Source organism: Dasypus novemcinctus, chromosome 8 (genome assembly GCF_030445035.2).
Source record: "Dasypus novemcinctus isolate mDasNov1 chromosome 8, mDasNov1.1.hap2, whole genome shotgun sequence".
In the NCBI taxonomy this organism is placed as follows: Eukaryota; Metazoa; Chordata; class Mammalia; order Cingulata; family Dasypodidae; genus Dasypus; species Dasypus novemcinctus.
Genome location: NC_080680.1, coordinates 106,837,864 through 106,857,315, shown reverse-complemented (window position 1 = coordinate 106,857,315; position 19,452 = coordinate 106,837,864). Strand labels below are relative to the sequence as shown.

The window sequence follows — 19,452 nt, the reverse complement described above, 5'->3', positions numbered from 1 at the left end:
TTCCAGACTCTTATTGGAAGAAAATAAAATTATTATCTTCTGCTTCAGTCTCTTTATGAAGATATAGTAACTGTGTTTTCAGCTTTCTGGCTGGCAAAAGTCTTTTTTCATTCTTATTTCATTTCATTTCCCTGGTTCAAAAATAATAATTTGTTAATAATTATAATAATAGTTAATTTGTAATCATTCAGATAGTTGCTCCGTTATCTGAAAACTACTGCCTACTTATCATTTGTCCCATCATTGATGCTTAGTATGTACACTCTTGTTTTGTTAACTTTTTTTTAAAGCAAGGAGCCTGTTTTTATTATATTACACTTGATAAAAGAGGTTGGTAGGAAAAAAAGTAGAAGCAAGTAAGCATAAGACGACAAATTCTATATAGAGATGCTCACAGGAGAACGAGAAGAAATCATTGAAATTGGCACCAGCAGATACAGCTCCAAGAGGACAGAATTACACCTATGATGAAAATGGTCTTATTTTGTTTATCCTTCTGTAGCCAATATAGCAATTTCTTCATTGCCTTTGATGCCTTGATGACCAGGAACATACTTGCCCTAAATAGCCATTCATTGGGAAACTTGATCAGTCTTCTCAAAATCTTTTCTCGTGACATCTCTTCTAGAGGTCATTTTCCATTCATTTTCTTTCCAGTTACCAAACCTTTCTGTCATGCCTTTCGTAACAAACTTGGGATCCATTCCAGTGATGAGTTTATCTATGTTGTGGCTCTTGCCTTGTTCAGTTGCTGTATGGGCTGCCTGCAGTTCTGCTTTCTGGTTCAACTGCCATCCAGAAACCCTCTCACTTATAGTTAAAGGATTGCCAGGTCCCCCGTAAACTCCAAATCTTGCTTGTGTGCCATCTCTCCTATTATTTTTGCAATTACTATCTACCTAAACAGTTGAGTGTGTTCTCAGCCCTTACCAGAACCCTATTCACATCAGTCCTGGTAGTTCATGTCAGCCTTTTCCATTTTGATCACTCAGCATCATCCCAAGGGTCCATCTGAGGAGCATGTGTATATCTGTTGGTCTCCAGGTTAATTACTTTTGCTTTTATTCTTTTTTTAGTGTTTGCTATAAAAACTTTGTGGGCAAATACCCTGTTACATAGCTCTTTGTAGCTCCAATCTAGTACTTTTATGACAATGGTATTGGTAATACAAAACGTTAAGCTCATTTCAAGGTAATGTCAAATCTGATGTGAAAGGTATTTAAATTCAAAGTAGAAATTTGATTATGCCTAGATTAGTGCTTTGCTTATCTTTGTTGGAAGTAGGAACTTTTTTCTTAAGCCTAATGTCATGGAATCTGTGGGGGTTGAACAGGAAAGAATAGATGGCTGTAATCTGAATATTTGTGCTTTTGAGTTACACACACACGACTTCCAGAATCTATATAAATTTCCTATCTAAAGTATATCTATTCTCCAACTCTTAGTAATGTTCTCATATTATCCTGTTTATTTCCCTCACAACTAATCCCACCATGTTTACTTGTTTATTGTTGCTTTCCCCATCAGGACTATTGGGTTGCTAGCACGTAGGTCGGAATTTGGTACAAAGTAGGAGCTTGATAAATATTGATTGAATGAATGAATGAATGAATGAGAGGCAAACTCAGGCTTATGAACATGAATACCTCCTTTGAATTTCTAAAGCTCCTCATTCCTCTACACATTGAATGTGAGGGACCCATAAAGAGAATTGAACCAACATCAGCTCTCCTCCTTCCCCAGAGCTCCAGGAGTTCTTACTCCTTGATTTATGTCCTGAATTAACTTTTGCAGTAAAGCCCTGATGTGGTAGCAAAGAGACAAGGCTGAAAATGCAGCTGTCTAGACTTAATTTAATATAGAATATCCAATTTATACTATGTTTTCTGTGTTCTTACCTCTAAGGCCCTGCTAGAATTGAAATTTGTTTATCTAAAGGTTCTGCATAATGCTTGCCTAGGGCAATAACAGACCTTTCCTAAAATTCACAGTAGCTAACGCCTGGTTGTCCTAGATGTAAAATTGTAATCTGATTATCCTGAGTAAACACAGGCGGTCCAATTAAGTGAATTATCTGAAGTTCTTGCTTTTTGTCTACAGACATTTATGATTAGGACAGCCTTCAAGGAGCTAAATTTTATTTGTATATAATTATAAATTGTCCACTTTCTGCAACCCAAAGGAGCTACTTTTCTTCCTCTTATCTCATATTTAAACTTGAACATATATTGACCATGTATGTATAAGGAACAGTTCTGCAGAATGAGGAACGAATGTTTAGGTGCAAATCCCTTCTGCCACAATCTCCGAAGGTGATAGCTATTAGTACAAGTTACTTCTGTCTCCATCTGTAGATTATAAAAAATATTTCTGAGTAAGGATGCTAGGAGAGCATTCATTCATTGGATGAAATTCCATACAGACACAAAAAGTGTCATGAAACAAGATTCTGTATCTTGAAAGGTATAAATATAATTCTTTTTCTTAAAAGAATCTTCTGCTGACTCCCAGCTTTTCCTGGAAAAAATGGATCATTCCCACCATACAGGAATGAACAATATGGACCACAACAGTACCATGCCACCTTCTCACCATCATCCGACCACGTCAGCTTCACACTCTCATGGTGGAGAACATGGCAACATGATGATGATGGTGAGTGCTACAGGAGAAGCAGCTTGGGCCCTTTCCCACCCACTTGGGTAATAATTGAAATTATAGACTTTTAGTACTGGAAAGTCATTATCTGTAAAGGCCAGGTTACTGATGAGTAAAAACTAAGGCACACCCAGACAAGTTAAGTGATTTGCTCAAAATCATGTGGCAAGTTAGTTACAGAGTTTCTAAATTATGTTCTGTTCTTGCTGCTTTGCGTAGAAAAGGTGGAAAGACTAAAGTTGATAGGGGTGGACAAAGGAGAGTAGTTGTGCTCAGTGCCTATGGTAGTAATACCAAAGTAAGGGGAAAACCTCCCACTTCAGTGAGTGTCTCTTCTTAACTTATTATCTATCCAGATCTGTTACTTTTAAATGTTCTAAGCTTCTTTGCCTGAAATTCTCACTTAAAATCTTCAATCATGTCTAATTGGCTTGTTTTGCTTTTCTGGCAGCCTATGACCTTCTACTTTGGCTTTAAGAACGTGGAACTCTTGTTTTCTGGTTTGGTGATCAATACAGCTGGAGGTAAGCAAGCTATCAGGTGATGTTTAATGATGACAGTCAAACAAGAGACAGTGAGCCTCTGAGAAAGCATCACTAGGTAAAGAATCTGGAAGCCAGCACCTCTTTCTGCCCTAATTACAGAAATCTGTATGGTTCTGATACATAACCATCTTGGTTCCTATTTCCTACCTATAAAGTGAGGATGCATAATAGTTATTTTGATCCTCCTTTAAATAACATGTCTATTTTAGAGCTCCTGAAAAATAATTTAGATGTCAGAAGTTTTTTCAAACTCATTTCCTTTCATCATTTTCCAGAGTATTTCCTTGTTTGCTAACTTATTTGTCCTGGACCTAAAACTACAGTGAGGTCAAATGAGATAGAAGCTCTTTATAGATGCATACCATAAATAATCCCAGATTAAAGTCTATTTATCTAGTTTAATCCTTAATCCTTTCATTTTTGAGATAAACTAAGCCTCGAATAGTAAATTGACTTGTCCCAAGTCACATGGAGTTAATATGTCAGAGCGAGGACAAAGACCAAGACTTTCTAGATCGGCCTTGTCCTCTTTCTAGTGTGCCACATTATGGTCCATATCCTTCTGATTTTTTTTTAAGTTGGTACCAGGAATTGAACCGAGGGCTTCATACATGGGAAGCAGGCCCTCAACCACTGAGCTACAACTGTTCCCTTCCTCCTGATTCTTGCATGACCAATCTTAGGTCATTCCTAGTTTTTTGTGACAGATCACCTATCACTTTGTGTCTATAATGTTGACTTTGGTATGCCTTAAATGTAAATTGCACAAGTTCATTAGTCAGTTGGACTGCTTTAGTTACTCAGAGTATCTTTGAATCCACAAAACCAGTTTGTTTTGGGAAAAAGGGGAGCATTTAGTTCAGTTAGTGTGTTGGATTAGCAGTTGGAATACATTGATATCATTACCAACACTCATGGTGTGAAAGATATAAAATGAAATGTCTATTCAAAAAAAAAAATGTAGCTAGCACTTAAAAATAAATTGTTCTAATCCCCTTTTCTATAATTTATGCATTGTGTGTTTCTCCCAATGTAACAAGCTAAATTAATGCCATCAAACAGCCGGACCAAAGGATTATGGTTGTTCAGATGTTTTTGCTTATTTGTTTTGTTTTTTGGAAAGATATCTTAATCAAAAAGTGAATGTATTCTTCATCAGAGGCAATGGTTTTCACTAACACCATCTTAGCTCTTCTCTTCTACCTGGACATCTGAAAAGCTAAAACAGTATAGTGTGTTAAACTGAGATTAGCTCTTTTGTGAAGTTGTCTTTCTAGCTTGGACAGCACTCTGGCTAATGATTTTGCACTTGTTTGACAGTAGCACTCTCTTTTCTTTCTCTGCTTAGAAATGGCTGGCGCTTTTGTGGCAGTGTTTTTACTAGCAATGTTCTATGAAGGACTCAAGATAGCTCGAGAGAGCTTATTGCGCAAGTCACAAGTCAGCATCCGCTACAATTCCATGCCTGTCCCAGGGCCAAATGGAACCATCCTTATGGAGACACACAAAACTGTTGGGTAAGAAGCTTGAACAAATCCAGATGAACAGCACCTGTTCTATTGGCAGCAACCTTCTTTTTTGAGTTAGTGATTCTATATGACCTTGCTTGAAACTGTCTTTGGAGGTTTGGGATTATTGGTCATGAATAGACCAAAGGAGGAATGATAGGAACCCTGAATTGTGTTAGTAAGTTTGGAAGAAGGTAAGCAAGGAGTCTGTATTTAAGAATACTTGCCAAAATAATAATGAACAAGTTAAGAAAAGAAATTCAGGTCAGAGTATAGAAGAGTGGCAGAATCCAATAGATTACTTTCTTTAAAATGTTCTACCTGCCCAGCTCTACCTCATTTTGTTTACAGTGTAAGACTGTACTGATGTCTCAGTGCTGAAAAAGTATTTGAATGACTACCAGTTTTTCCCACAGATTGGCAGATGCCTTTTGAAATTCAGTTTTAGTGGAAATGGAGATTTTAAAACTAGATGGGACCTCAATAAATCTTATAGACAAACACACCCAGCTTTCAGGCAAACACAATACAAAATTCCCATTGTACTGATGAGTTTATTGAGGCCCTGATAGGTTGTGACTTACCTAAGGTGACAACATTAGTAAGAAACAGAAGGATGAAAGATCAGGTCTCCTGATTCCTAATGAAGTACTTTCTACTACACCATCCAACCCTCACTTCTATTTCCATTTGTGTAGGATGTGAACTTAGCAAAGGTGGAAAGCTTGAAGATGTTCAGGCAAATAGTGTAGGAGGGTTTAGGGCTTACCTTTCAGGATCCAAGATTGAGTAAGTTAGGGCATAACCCCTCCACCTACCCTCTTCTTTCCATCCCCAGAAGGATTCCTCCTGATAACTTGTGGCTTTGTCTGGCCAATACTGATAAACCTGACACCCCGTCAGCATGCATATACTCAAGTACCCATGAGTTGCCAGGGTGGCTGTGAGGAAGTCCATTTCAGGCTAGGTTCATGACTGTTCCCCTTTCTCCCAGTCTGCGGAGCTGCCTGAACACTCCTAGGGTCCCTGATTGTTGTCCCTGTTTACTCTCCAGGCAGCAGATGCTGAGCTTTCCTCACCTCCTGCAAACAGTGCTGCATATTATCCAGGTAGTCATCAGCTACTTCCTCATGCTCATCTTCATGACCTACAACGGGTACCTCTGCATTGCTGTGGCAGCAGGAGCTGGCATGGGATACTTTCTCTTCAGCTGGAAGAAGGCAGTGGTAGTGGACATCACTGAGCACTGCCATTAACATCAGACTCATGGTGTGGCCTTGTCAATTACAGTGGGAAGCAGGTCAAGACTGGAAAACATGATTCCTACTCCAGTCATCCCTTCTTGCTCCTCATCTCCTCACACACACACACACACACAAACACACACACACTTGCTCAACAGTCTCTGAGCTAAAGTGGTAACCTCCCCAGGCTGATTTTGTTATTGTTTTTTCTACTAAGCTGAGATTTCCATGTCTCTTGAGGAGCGGCCACTCATGAGATGCCCTCTCCTTCCCCATCATCTTAGAGCCAAGTTGTAACTTCTTGTCTAATACAGGTAGTTTTATGTTCAATGACTTGATCACCTACGTCCCTTTTTACTCTTTCGTTTCTTTTAACAGAAAATATGTGAATTTGAATTTTTTTTCTGAGTTAGTGATGGAATGGGATTAGTAACCTCAGCCAAGATTGATGGCAGCTGAGGGAAATTCTTGCCCAACTAAATCCAGAACCCAACCTCAACATTAGAAAGGTCCAGTTTTTGGACTGAATGAGTGGGAAATACATTGTGCCTTTCCTCAGGTGTGATGTGTTGCACCAAAATCTTTGGAGTGTGCAGAGGAGTGGTTTGAGACTAAATACAGGCCTAGAGCTTGCAGAAGTATGCATTCTTGGGTGGCTGACTCATCAACTTGTGTTCCCACTTAATATTTTGATTAGAAAGAACTTGCCAGTCAAAAGGAAAAAAAAGACAATCAATTTGAGAAAATAGAAATAGATATTTTTAACTAAAACTGTTGGCATTTTACTTTGACTTGGTACCTTGGTTTGTCATAGCTGAATGAAGCAAAGAATTTGAATCATTTTTTCCAGTTGTTTTCATGTCTGCCCCTAAACCAACGATTTTCAAACTAGCATGGATTAGAATCACCAGGAGGGGTTGTTAAGACACTGGTTACTGGGCCTCAACCCCAGAGCCCCAAAATTAACATTTCTAACAAGTTCCCAGGTGATCTGCTGCTAATCAGGGGACCAGTCTTTGAGAATCTCTGCTTTAAACTAAGGGAGTATACCTGGTGGGCCTGGGAGTTGAAATTTGCTGATTGGTAGTTGGCATCTCTGGGTTTAAGTCAAGAACTATATTCTTTAATCATTCCATAAACATTTATTCAGCTCCAACTGTGTGTATGTCTGCCTGAGCGCATGTGTGCAACGGCAGTATAGCCAAAGTAACTTTTATCCACATGTGTGAAATCACTTGTCCTTTGTTTTTAAAAATCTGTGGTTTCTTGGTAGTTGAGAGAGACCTGTGACCTGCAGTGTAAATCTGCTAGCCCTGGGTCAAAAGGGCCCAAGTTCAGCCTTTCTCCTTGGAGAGGCTGAGGATGTGGTCTGCTGATGGCCAGACTTTCCTTAGCCCCCAACATCCATGCCCACACCAGGCAAATTCTCATCCTCCATATGACCATCTTTGTTACTCTTGGGGGTTTAATTAAATTGCATGTGGCCAAAACTCTTCTCCTTAATAAAGAATCACATTAGATTTTTATTGTTTGGTTTTAAGTGTACACTGCAGTCTTGTTCACAGTCCAAACTACCTCTGAATAGCAACTCTGTGCTGGTCTATTAAATCCTGCCCTCCTTGGTGCTAGATTCCAAATGTGCCTCAGGGCAGAGGAAACAAAAACACAGCAATCTTTTTGGCTTCTGTTGTGATTTTGTAGTTTGTACTTTCTCTGTGGGGGCCAGTTAAATATTGGAGAATGACGAATGTGTACTTCTATGGCTTTGAACCAAGAGAGGGTTATGAGCCTACTGGATTGAGGTTCAAATCCAGGAACCAATATTTAGATTTGCTTTTCTCACATTCTACCCCCTTGCAATGTTAATACTTAGATCAGCTAAGCGTGAGCAGAGTGAATTACAGGCCTTCACAGTCCAACGTGAAGGTGTTTTCGGCTGTTATTGTCTCAGAAGACAAGGAATAGTAAAACCATGGGAAACAAAATAAGAACCAATGTTTAGTAGTGGCCCTGGTACTCTAGAAAACTTGGCCTGAGCTGCTGTAACAGGACTTATTAGTAAGGTAAAAAAATAACTCAAGGCCAGTTAAGACAAAGTGCTATGAATTTGAAACTCACAGAGAAACACTGGTTTGGGGATAGGTCTTTAGGTATTTAAAATAGAAAAAAATCGTGAAAAACCTCAATTTCAGAGGTTAGTTTGCCACATGAAGCCAGTGAAGAAGAAAAAATTTAAAGATTAAATTCCATTCTTCCTGAGCTCTTGGTTTGTGGTAATAGAATGGTCTTACCAACTTCCATTTCTGAATCCCTGTTCATTTGGTGCCTGGCTTCTTTGTTACTTTTGGACCCAAATTTCTATTTTCTTCTTTCCCTGTTCACATCCCTTAGGAGACTCCCCAGTTTTTGGCCCCTTATTTTGTTCTCCTTTCCCTTTCTTTCAGTAATTTCCTTCCCTTATCCCATACATCTGTGTTTTTTTAAATCTGCCTGGCCCTCCTGATACAGTGGACATTGCTATGCAGTGGATTAGATACCACCCAAAAGTCCTAAAACCTGCACAAGCATGCTTTAAGGAGCAATTGCCCCGCTGCAATTTCTATAAAACTGGGTAAAGGGTTTACCTGGTACCATCCCCACAGTTATAGAATCTTAGGTGCCGTCTGCAGTCAATGATAGAGGAACACAGCCCTCCCCACCCCACCCCCCATCACCCATAAATAGGGACTCCTCACTGGGTCTACCAGGGGATTTGGGACTAAGGTGTCTTCACTACTTCTATGGTAGGGTTGGCTGGAATTCCTTTTTAGGCTGTGGGGCACTAGTCTTAGGTTCTAGATACAGGGGGCTCCTTATATAAGGAGCAGGGGGCAGGAGGTACAGTTTCATATTAATTAATCTTGATCCTGCCCTCTCTAGCTGCTTCTTTCAGAAGATAGATCTAAAGATACAAAGTCTGCATTTGATACAATGCCTTAATCACTGGGTCTACAATTAATGTTGACTGTTTAGATTGTAAGCTCCTGGAGAGCAGTATTGCTGTAGTAGGAATATTTTAACAGTGTCATGTGCAAAAGAACAAAATAAATATTTTGATTTTGTGATTCTATAAATGTCTCTCTACCTAGAGTGATATCAAGATAAGCTATTTTCTTCATAGTCCACATATAGACTGAACATGATCATCAGTTTTTAAGATGCCCAGGTCATCTTGGTGACCTGGTGCCTTAATGTCTTCATCTCACTGTCTTCCTACTGTACTTAAAATGACAGACAGGCTAATGCATACCAAAAGATCTACGTGACCTTTGCACAGGACATAGGGTCTTCATGAAGTTGAAAATATCTCAGTAAACCATGGACTCCTGAACTTAAAAGCTGACTTTCAAACAGACATTTTCGAGTCAAGCCTACCTGGGACTGAGTCCTGGCTCTACCATTTATTAGTAGTGTGGCCTTAGGCAAGTTATTTTAATAACCCTTGAGCCTTAGTTTCCTTTTATAAAAAGCCAGTAATGGAGCTGGTGTAGCTCAGTGGTTAAGTGCCTGCTTCATATGTATGAGGTCCCAGGTTCAATCCTTCGTACCTCCTAATAGCACCTGTTTGAATTAAGAGTAATATGTGTATCACACCCAGCACATAATAGGTATCCAAACCATTGTAAGTATATTTTTATTTTCTACTGATTATAATTACTCCAGTTTTCAGGAAAAATGGAAGGTATAATTTTCTGGCTAAGGTTTGTATCTCTTCACAAGCACCTGGTCATCTTCCTAAGTTTGGGTAAGCCAGAAATGAACCGGAGGAGTATAGAATCAATATACGTGATTTCAGTTGTGCCAAAAAAAAGACTTACAGTTGCATTAAGCTCTTTCTGCTGACGTAGTAATTCACATTCTAGAATTAGTTTAATTCATGAGTATTAATAGCATGAGCATTTCCTGAAAACTTTAAGAGCAACCTCTCACTCTACCCCTAAGATCCCCCACTTTCTTAGACCCAGCCATGGAAAAAGACTAGCAGTGTAGCAAGGAGGTTTAGAAACATGGGTTAAGATAACAGACTGACTCAGTTCAAATCTCAGCTCTAGGGAAGTGGATTTGGCTCAACTGATAAGAGCATCCGCCTACCAGATGGGAGGTCCAGGATTCAAACCTTGGGCCTCCTGACCAGTGTGGTGAGCTGGCCCATGCACAGTGCTGATGTGCGCAAGGAGTGCCGTGCCACGCGGGGGTGTCCCCTGTGTAGGGGAGCCCCAGTAAGGAGAGCCCCGCACAAAAAAAGCACAGCCTGCCCAGGAGTGGCACTGCACACACACAGGGCTGACGCAGCAAGATGACCCAACAAAAAAGAGACACATTCCCAGTTCTGCTAACAATGCAAGCAGACACATAAGAACACACAGCGAATGGATACAGCAGATAATGGGGGGTGGGGGAGGGAAGGGGAGAGAAATAAATCGTTAAAAAAAACACCTCAGCTCTACCACTTAAAAGCCAAAAATCAGTTCCACCTTTTATAAAATTAGGATAAAGTAGCCTCCCCATAGTTAAGGATTAAATGAGATAATCTTTGTAAAGCACTTAATTAGTACCTTATGCACTGGGACTCTTGAGTGTTGGCTACTAGTAAGGAGGGCAAGACAGCCAGCACGATGTTCTTATGCTTCGGTGCCTAGTCAATACCTCATCCTACTGGGACGTCAGTGAGAGGGTTGAGCAGAGTCTCATTTTGCCCTGCCCTTCCGTATTGACTTGTGCAGGCTTCAAGATATATAACTTGATTTCCCTTTCTGGAACCTAACTACATGTGCTTATAAAATTATAACAAAATTGAAGGCCTAGGTAAAACTGGAGGAATAAGGGTTTTCTAAGAAAGGCTAGAACAAGAAGGGACACTAGGTATCCCATTTTACACCTGCCTCTCCCACATTCCTAGTTAGATTAAACCACCCCAGAAGGCTGGGTAAAGTCCTGCTAATGGGTTTCTTTAGAACTGATGAGTACAGAGGTTCTTGCTACCACAGCTGTGGTCCCCTGTAGTTGAAGTGAACAGTGAAAACAACAGGGCACAGATCAAAACTATCCCGAGCTGCCCCTCAGATTGGTTCCTGGTGGGGAAAATCCTTAGGCAAATTGGAATAGCAGAAGTGGAATGATGGTAGTACTGTTAAGAGCATTCCTATTATAGTTTCCCACCATTGCCTGTCTCCCAGTTACACAGCCACACTACAAAGTTATTCTTTAAACAGGTTCTGGAAATCCACAGCTTAATAGAGTGTAAACAATATCACAAGGGCAAGAATCTTCATCGATTTTGTTGACTGATGTTTACCAAGTGCTTAGGCAGCCTGGCACACATAGACACTCAGTAAGTATTTGGTGAATAAATAGGTTAAATGGAAATCAGCAAAAGGGATCAACGACAAGTGTGCTTAGGTCTTCAATAAAGATGGGAAGGAATGATATTACCTCCTGTAGCAATTACTTCCTTTTTTTTTTTTTTTTGGAGGTACTGGTTATTGAACCTGGGAACCTGTACATGGAAGGCATGTGCTCAACCACTGAGCTATACTTGCTCTGCAGCAATTACTTTTTATTTATTTTTTAAAGATTTATTTTTATTTATTTTTCTCCCCCTCCCCACCCCCAGTTGTCTGCTCTCTGTGTCCATTCGCTGTGTGTTCTTCTGTGACCGCTTCTCTCCTTATCGGCAGCACCGGGAATCTGTGTTTCTTTTTGTTGCGTCATCTTGCTGTGTAAGCTCTCCGTGTGTGCGGCACAATTCTTGGGCAGGCTGCACTTTCTTTTGCACTGGGCAGCTCTCCTTATGGGGCACACTCCTTGCGCGTGGGGTTCCCCTACACAGGGGACACCCCTGTGTGGCAGGGCACTCCTTGCGCGCATCAGCACTGCGCACAGGCCAGCTCCACACGGGTCAAGGAGGCCCGGGGTTTGAACCGCAGACCTCCCATGTGGTAGGCGGATGCCCTAACCACTGGGCCAAGTCCAGCTCCAGCAATTACCTTTTAAAGACTAGGGATTAACAGTGCTATTATACTTCAGTAAGAATGCCTAACATTTTTCCAAAAATATATTTATTTCAAAAGCAAAAATCAGACAAGTTTTATAAAGTCAAAGAAATTTCCCAGAAACAAACTGGAGGTTTGATTCCAGCTTTAAAAAATTAAGCATCAGTAATCTCATGCACAAGGATTTCTTTCTGCAGTAAGTAAAACATTCTGCTTACTGCAAACACTCAGTTCTCTAAATCTTGTTTGAATGTCTGCCATCATTTTACTCCACTCCAGGGCTCTGGCTTGCAAGATAATCTACCTCTAAAATTCAAAACTTCCAAATTGAGATGAACGATTATTAGGCTTGGGTTGGGGTTTGTAACCAATTCGATCATTGATCACTTGTTCCCGGCTCTTAGGGTCATTTCCAAGCCCAAGGGCTCCTTCTCCATCACTGCTTCCCACGACTTCCACATCTTCTTTTTGTTTCTTACGGGTCTGAAAGTATAAAAGTTTTAGGAATCAGGTAACATTCTTTCAACTAGCAAACACTTATTTACCAGGTACTAGGCATGGGGTAAGGGAAAGGGTTAGGATCTATAGAACAATAAACTGGATCCTTGGTTTAATATAGTTAGGGGTATAGTAGGGTTACAGTTAGGGATATGGTGATAAAAACTATAATCCCCACCACCCTCTAGGATGTTACAATCAGTTATGAAAACAGGTAAACAGACAATTACAGCATAGAGTGGCCAGGGCTATAAAAGAAGGAAAACCAGAGTGCCTAAAAGACATAAGGAGGATATAAAGAGGTGAGGATTTGTGTGTGTGGTGGTGGCGATTAAGAGCAGGAAGCTACAATTGGAAATATAAATAAAAGTCAGCTGGTTAAGGGGGAGAGAAGGGTGTTTCAGCAAATGTATTATTTAGAGAATAGATGGAAAAATAAAATTACTGGCAAAGCAATAACCAACGAAAATGTACAGCCTGACTGACCCCATGAGATTAAAAGTAACACTAGAGGCAGACTTGGCCCAGTGGTTAGGGCATCCATCTGCCACATGGGAGGTCCGCGGTTCAAACCCCGGGCCTCCTTGACCCGTGTGGAGCTGGCCCATGCGCAGTGCTGATGCGCGCAGGGAGTGCTGTGCCATGCAGGGGTGTCCCCCTCACAGGGGAGCCCCACGCGCAAGGAGTGCGCCCCGTAAGGAGAGCCGCTCAGCGTGAAAGAAAGTGCAGCCTGCCCAAGAATGGCACCACATACATGGAGAGCTGACACAACAAGATGACGCAACAAAAAGAAACACAGATTCCTGGTGCCACTGATAAGGAGAGAAGCGGTCACAGAAGAACACACAGCGAATGGACAGAGAGAGCAGACAACTGGGAGGTGGGGTCGGGGGGAGAGAAATAAAAAATAAATCTTTTTTAAAAATAAATAAATAAATAAAACCTTCCCACTGTGAGCAAATGCTAACTGTTTCAGAATCTAGAATGACGGTAGGGTACTCAATATCAATAAATAAAATACCAGCTGTCTACTGCTTTCATTTTAGTTCACGGCAAGACTGTGCCTCCCTCCTAAGTTGTTCTAAAACAGGTCAAACCCACTGGATAATTGCTTTCAGTATGACTGACTCAGTAGTGAGATGACTCAGTGAGTCTGAGACTCATAACAACTGACGTTTAAACCACTGAAAGCTCATCCTTAATAAGATACCATCAATATGAGTTTTTAACAAGCAAACATTTATGATGCCAAAGAGCACTAAAGTCTCCTGAGAAAAAGAAAGCTGAGTTATTAGTCTTAGTAAAAAGCATATTCAATACATAGTAAATTCATCATATTCATGCATACGTGCAAGATGGAATGTCCTCTATCATAGAGTATAAAATATCTTTTAGGACGGCAAATGAAAATAGACTTTGATTGAGTACCTCCTGGTACTGTGGCAAACACAGGCAGAGATGAACATAGTAATCCTTGCCTTCAGGGAGCTTTTGGTCTAATGGGGAAAAACAAGCACACAATTACAATAGAAAGTGATATGACCTAAGACAGGCCAGCCAACTGCAGATAGTCAAGGAAGCTTCTGGAAGGAGCTGAGTTTCAAAGAAAGTAAGTAGGAGTTACCCTGACAAAGAAAGAAAGGTATAATTCAGGCAAAGAAACAGAGGGTGCATAAATACTGAGATTAACTCAGCAGTGAAAGGTAAAAGTGGAGAGATGAACAGGGACCAGGTCATAAAGGGCCTCATGCCATACTCAGTAAGGAATAAGGACTTTATTCTAAGGCCACCAAAAAATTTAAGCTTTATTAATGGGCATCTAGTGCTCTAAAATAAGGCCACACTTAAAAATGCACATTTGAGCAGAGTAAGATCAATACACAAATATCAGGTGTTTCTATATACCAGAAATAAACAATCCAAAAAAGAAATAAAGAAATTCTACTTATAATAGCATCAGAAAGAATAAAATTCTTAGGAATAAGTTTAACCAAGGAGGTAAAAGACTTATACACTGAAAACTACAAACATTGCTGAAAGGAATTAGAAAAGCCTAAATAAACAGAAAGAGAGCCCAGAGATAAATTCATACTTCTATGCCCAATTGATTTTCAACAAGTCTGCTATGTCCACTCAATGGGGAAAGAGTGGTCTCCTCGAAGAATGGTGCTGGGAAAACTGGATTTCCACATGCAGAAGAATGAAGCCATGTTGCTCAAATGTGGCCTCTCTCTAAGACAAACTCAGCATATAAATGTATTACCTTCTCCCCAGTTTGGGACAAGACTCCCAGGGATGAGCATCCCTGGTACCAAGGTACTACTACCAAGCACCAACTTGCAATGCAACTGAAAAAAGATGCTGACCAAAAGGGGGAAAGGGTAAAGACAAATGAATTTACATGGCAAAAAGACATGAAAGCGAGTCAGGAGGTCATTTCAGAGGTTACGCTTATGCACATCCCAGCAGGATCTCATTGATTGCCAAAGTAAGTATTTCCTCCAGGGGCAGAAGCATCCAGACACTATAGGCAGGGCAGACAGCTCAGGAGTTAGGTGCCTGCCAGTGGGCCCTATTTGAGAGTGTATACTCCCCAGTATGACAGAGTTGGAATCAGTTGTGGTTTTCCTACACATGGCTCTTCTGCTCCTTCTATTTGAACCTATAGTTAGTGCTAGGGTTGATAGGTGTATGTCCAAGAGGCTTAAATCTTTGGGTTGTCCATGTGTCAATTGGCCCTGAAAAGTTGTAACACCTACTCTCCAGTTCACTGGACTCACCCAGGACAACTAACAAGGAGATGATGATGGACAACAACCATCCCAAAGAACAGAGAGAATCTGCAACTGCACACGAGATAGTCCCATCCATCTGCCCCATGGGATCTAAGCCCCCTCTCAATTAGAGGCAGAGTGGGCATCCCCTTCCCAGAATCCTCAGGTTTGGGTACTAGATAGACTTACTGGTATTCTACTGTAGACTTATTGTGATTCTAGCAATGGGAGAACTGTTAGCATTGATGTGGAGACAATGGCTACTTGAGGTTCTGAGGAGAAGGAGAGGAAAAAACAAGTGTAATATAGGGATGTTTTCAGGACTTAAAAATTGTCCTGATTGACACTACAATGACAGATACAAGCCATTATATATCTTGTCATAACTTACAAAATGTGTGGGAGGGAGGGTAAACTATAATCCATACTTAGTGGCAATGCTCCAAAACGTGTTCATCAATTGTAACAAATGTACCACACTAATGAAAGAAATTGTTAATGTTGGAAAAAGTGGGAGGGGCTAGAGGTGGGGCATATGGGAATCACCTATATTTTTCATATAACATTTATGTAATCTAAGTTCTTTTTTAAAAAAAATTTAAAAGTATATTAAAAGAAAAAAAAACAACCCAGATCCTTAGTCACAGCATACACAATAATTAACTCCAAATAGACCAATAACCTAAATATAAGAGCTAACACCCCAAAACTCTTAGAAGAAAACATAGGGGAAAATCTTTATGACCTCGGATTTGGCAGTAGATTCCTAGATATGATATCAACAGCACAAACAACAAAAGAAATGATAGATAAATTGGACCTCATCAAAATTTTACACTTTTGAGCACCAAAGGACATTATCAAAAAAATGAAGAGATAATGTAAAGAAAGGGAGAAAATATTTGCAAAGCATATATCTGATAAGGGTTTATATCCAGAACATATAAAGAATTCTAACACAGTATGGCAATTTGAATTCCAAAAAGAGAGATTATGATTGTAAATCGGTCTGTTCCTCTGGGCATGATACCCTTTGATTGTATTAGATTCAGCTGAGATGACTCTGATTAAATTATGTTAAGATTAGGGCTTTGATTCGACCATGTCAGTAGGGTGTAACTCAGGGTTGATTCCCTGGCCCCTTGGTGGCCTATATGAACGGACACATACAGAAGATACAGAAGGAGAGAGAGAACTTTGTCAGTTTTGACCCTGGAGGCCCAGGGAGAGAGGGGCCTTTGCCTGATAGTTTACAGATGACCTTACAAAGAGACCACAGCAGCTGAGAAGCCCAGAGAGATGAGCCCTTTGCCAGTCAACAGGCAAAATTGGAAGAAACTGGGCCCCAAGAGCCTTTAGAGGAAAAGGAAGGCTGAACTCTCACAGAGATGGGCAACCATCTTGCTTCAACACGTGGTAGCAGACTTTGGTGAGAAAATACCTCTTATGGTATCATGAACTGAACTCTTTAGGGCCTTATAACTGTAAGCTTTTATCCCAAATAAATACCCTTTATAAAAGCCAACACATTTCTGGTACTTTGCATCAGCACCCTTTGGCTGACTAATACAAACAAAAAGACAAACACAATTAAAAAATAGGCTAAGGATTCCCATTTATTTGCTGCTATTGTTTCTCAGTGATAGGAGCAGTTATACACATGGGATAAAATAATATTGGGCTCCTGTAAATTTCCAGTGATTTCCCTCTTCATCCCCAATAGGTATCTATCTACATCTGTCTATGGGAGGGACCCCTTACTGTCACCCATCTAATCAAGCATTGAGATCTACCTGTGACACAGCCTCCCTAATGTCATTCGCATTGAAAGGGAATGAGGCTGGACAGTGGCTCATAGAGCTAAGTATGAACCTTAATAAACATCCTTATTTAAAAAAAAAAAAGGCTAAGGACTTAAATAGACATTTTTAAAAAAACATACAAACAATAAGCACATGAAAAGATGCTCAACATTGTTAGTCATTAGAGAAATGCAAATCAAAACTATAAGATATCACTTCACACCCAGTAGTATGATTATTAAAAAAAAAGAAAATAACAAGTGTTAGCAAGGATGTGAAGAAATGGGAACCTACATGGCAAAGAGTTTGGTGGTTCCTCAAAAAGTCAAACATAGAATTATCACATGATCCAGCAATTTCATTCCTAAATATATGCTCAAAAGAACTGAAAACAAGGACTCAGATTATTTATATAACACTGTTTCTAGTGGCATTATTCACAATTGCCAAAACGTGGAAAGAACCCAGGTGTCCATTAAACAGATGAATGGATAAACAAAATGTGTTATACACATACAATGTAATATTACTCAGTCATATAAGGGAATAAAGTTCTGTTACATGCTACAACATGCATGAACTTGGAAAAACTATGCTAAGTAAAATAAGCCAGAAACAAAAGGACAAATATTGTATGTTTCTACTTATATGAAAAAATCTAGAATAAGCAAATTTATAGACAGAAAGTAGACTAGAGGTTGCCCAGGGCTGGGAGGATGGGAGAATGGAGAGTTACTGCTTAATGGGTACAGAGTTTCCAATTGGGGTGGTTGAAAGTTTCAGAAATAGTAGTGATAGTTGCACAATAATGTGAAAGTAATTAATACCACTGAATTGCACACTTAAAATGAAAATTTTCACATCACCATCAAATTGTGAAAAATCATACTGAGCTCCTATATGCTAGTTGCTGGAAATTCAATGGTGGAAAAGACAGACAGGAGCCCCACAATCAAGGTTCCTACTGTAACTGATTTTATAATAAACTAACCAGTAAATAATTGTAAATTATAATAAATGTGATGAAATAAAAGAATAAAAGAATACAGTACTTTTTTTTTTTAGTAACAAATGCATTTTTTTTAAGGAGGTAGTACCAGAAATTGAACCCACAACCTTATACGTGGTAGGCACTCAACCACTAAGCCACATCTACTCCCCAAAATACAGTACTTTAAGAGAACCTGGGAAACAGATGTGGCTCAAGCAATTGGGCTCCTGTCTACCATATGGGAAGTCCAGGGTTCAATTCCCAGGACCTCCTGGTGAAGGCAAGCTGGCCCGTGCAGTAAACTGGCCCAAGCAGAGAGCTTGACCACATGGAGTGCTGCAAGATGACGCAACAAAAAGAGACACAAAGGAGAGACAATAAGAGATGCAGCAGACCAGGTAGCTTAGGTGGTACAAGAGATTGAGCACCTCTCTCCCACTCCAGAAGGTCCAAGGATCAGTTCCTGGTGCTGCGTAAAGAGAAGACAAGCAGGCACAGAAGAACGCACAGCAAATGGACACAGGCAGAAGACAACGAGGGGGGTGGAGGAGAAATAAATAAATCTTTAAAAAAAGAGAACCTAATGGGACAGAGGCAGTATGGGTAGAAATGACATCCCAAATTTAGACAGGATCAAAAGAGGCCTCTCAGACTGAGAAGGGGACATTTAAACTGAGACAGAGAAAGCAAGAGCCCTCTGGCAGAAGTAACAACATGTGCAAAGGCCATGGAGTGACAAATAGCTTGGCACGTTCAAGGAGATTAGAGAAAACTGGTGTTGCTGGGGTATAGAGGGCAAGGCAAAGTGTTGTGTGATTGAAACTAGAGAGAGGCCAGAACATCCAAAGTCTCACAGGCCGTGGTAAGGAATTTAGAATTTATTTCAAGCACAGGAAACCAATGATGACTTTTAAACTGGGGAATGACATGACCTGAAATATTTTAAAAATCACTCCAGCTACCTTATGGGGAATGAATTGAAGAGAGAAAAATGGAAGTAGGAAGACCCTTTGGGAGGCTACTGAAATTGTGCAGGGAGAGATGATGGTTACTTGGACTAAGATTAAAACTGTGGAAACGAAAAGTTCTGGGTAGATTCTAAACATATTCTGGAGGTAGAGCCAAAGGATTTCTGAACTGAATACAAGGAGAAAGGGAAAGGGAGGCTTCAAGAATGCCTCCTAGGTTTCTGGATAGATGGTGGTACCATATACTGACATGGGGAACACTGGGAAAGAAATTGGTTAGAGAGAGAAATCAAGAGTACTTTAGAATAGCTTAAGTCTAGAAGGCTGGATAAAGACCCCATACATATCAGGTCCTAATCTCTTGAACCTGTAATGTTACTTATATGAGAAAAGAGTCTGCAGCTGTGATTAAGTCAAAGCCCCTGAGATGGA

General features: G+C 40.2%; 2 protein-coding genes and 1 non-coding gene across 5 annotated transcripts in view; 2 read left to right on the top strand and 1 right to left on the bottom strand.

Annotated features, from left to right (window-relative positions):
* Positions 1-9,068, top strand: part of SLC31A1 (solute carrier family 31 member 1) — a 40,131-nt gene extending 31,063 nt beyond the window's left edge. Inside the window, exons 2-5 of one of the 2 annotated variants that reach the window (XM_004452311.5) lie at positions 2,492-2,655; positions 3,110-3,182; positions 4,552-4,720; positions 5,766-9,068. In XM_004452311.5, coding sequence (XP_004452368.1) covers positions 2,527-2,655; positions 3,110-3,182; positions 4,552-4,720; positions 5,766-5,967 — 573 coding nt within the window. In that variant the 5' untranslated portion in view covers positions 2,492-2,526 and the 3' untranslated portion in view covers positions 5,968-9,068. The remainder of the gene's footprint in view (positions 1-2,491; positions 2,656-3,109; positions 3,183-4,551; positions 4,721-5,765) is intronic. The other variant, XM_004452312.5, reaches the window with a different exon arrangement.
* A 2,968-nt stretch (positions 9,069-12,036) lies between these two features.
* Positions 12,037-19,452, bottom strand: part of CDC26 (cell division cycle 26) — a 38,174-nt gene continuing 30,758 nt past the window's right edge. For both annotated transcript variants that reach the window (XM_012529661.4, XM_012529660.4), the window contains one exon: positions 12,037-12,470. In XM_012529661.4, coding sequence (XP_012385115.1) covers positions 12,294-12,470 — 177 coding nt within the window. In that variant the 3' untranslated portion in view covers positions 12,037-12,293. The remainder of the gene's footprint in view (positions 12,471-19,452) is intronic.
* Positions 16,868-16,963, top strand: LOC111766960 (small nucleolar RNA SNORA20). The gene has a single exon (XR_002798874.1). It is a non-coding gene; the product is annotated as a small nucleolar RNA SNORA20 (small nucleolar RNA).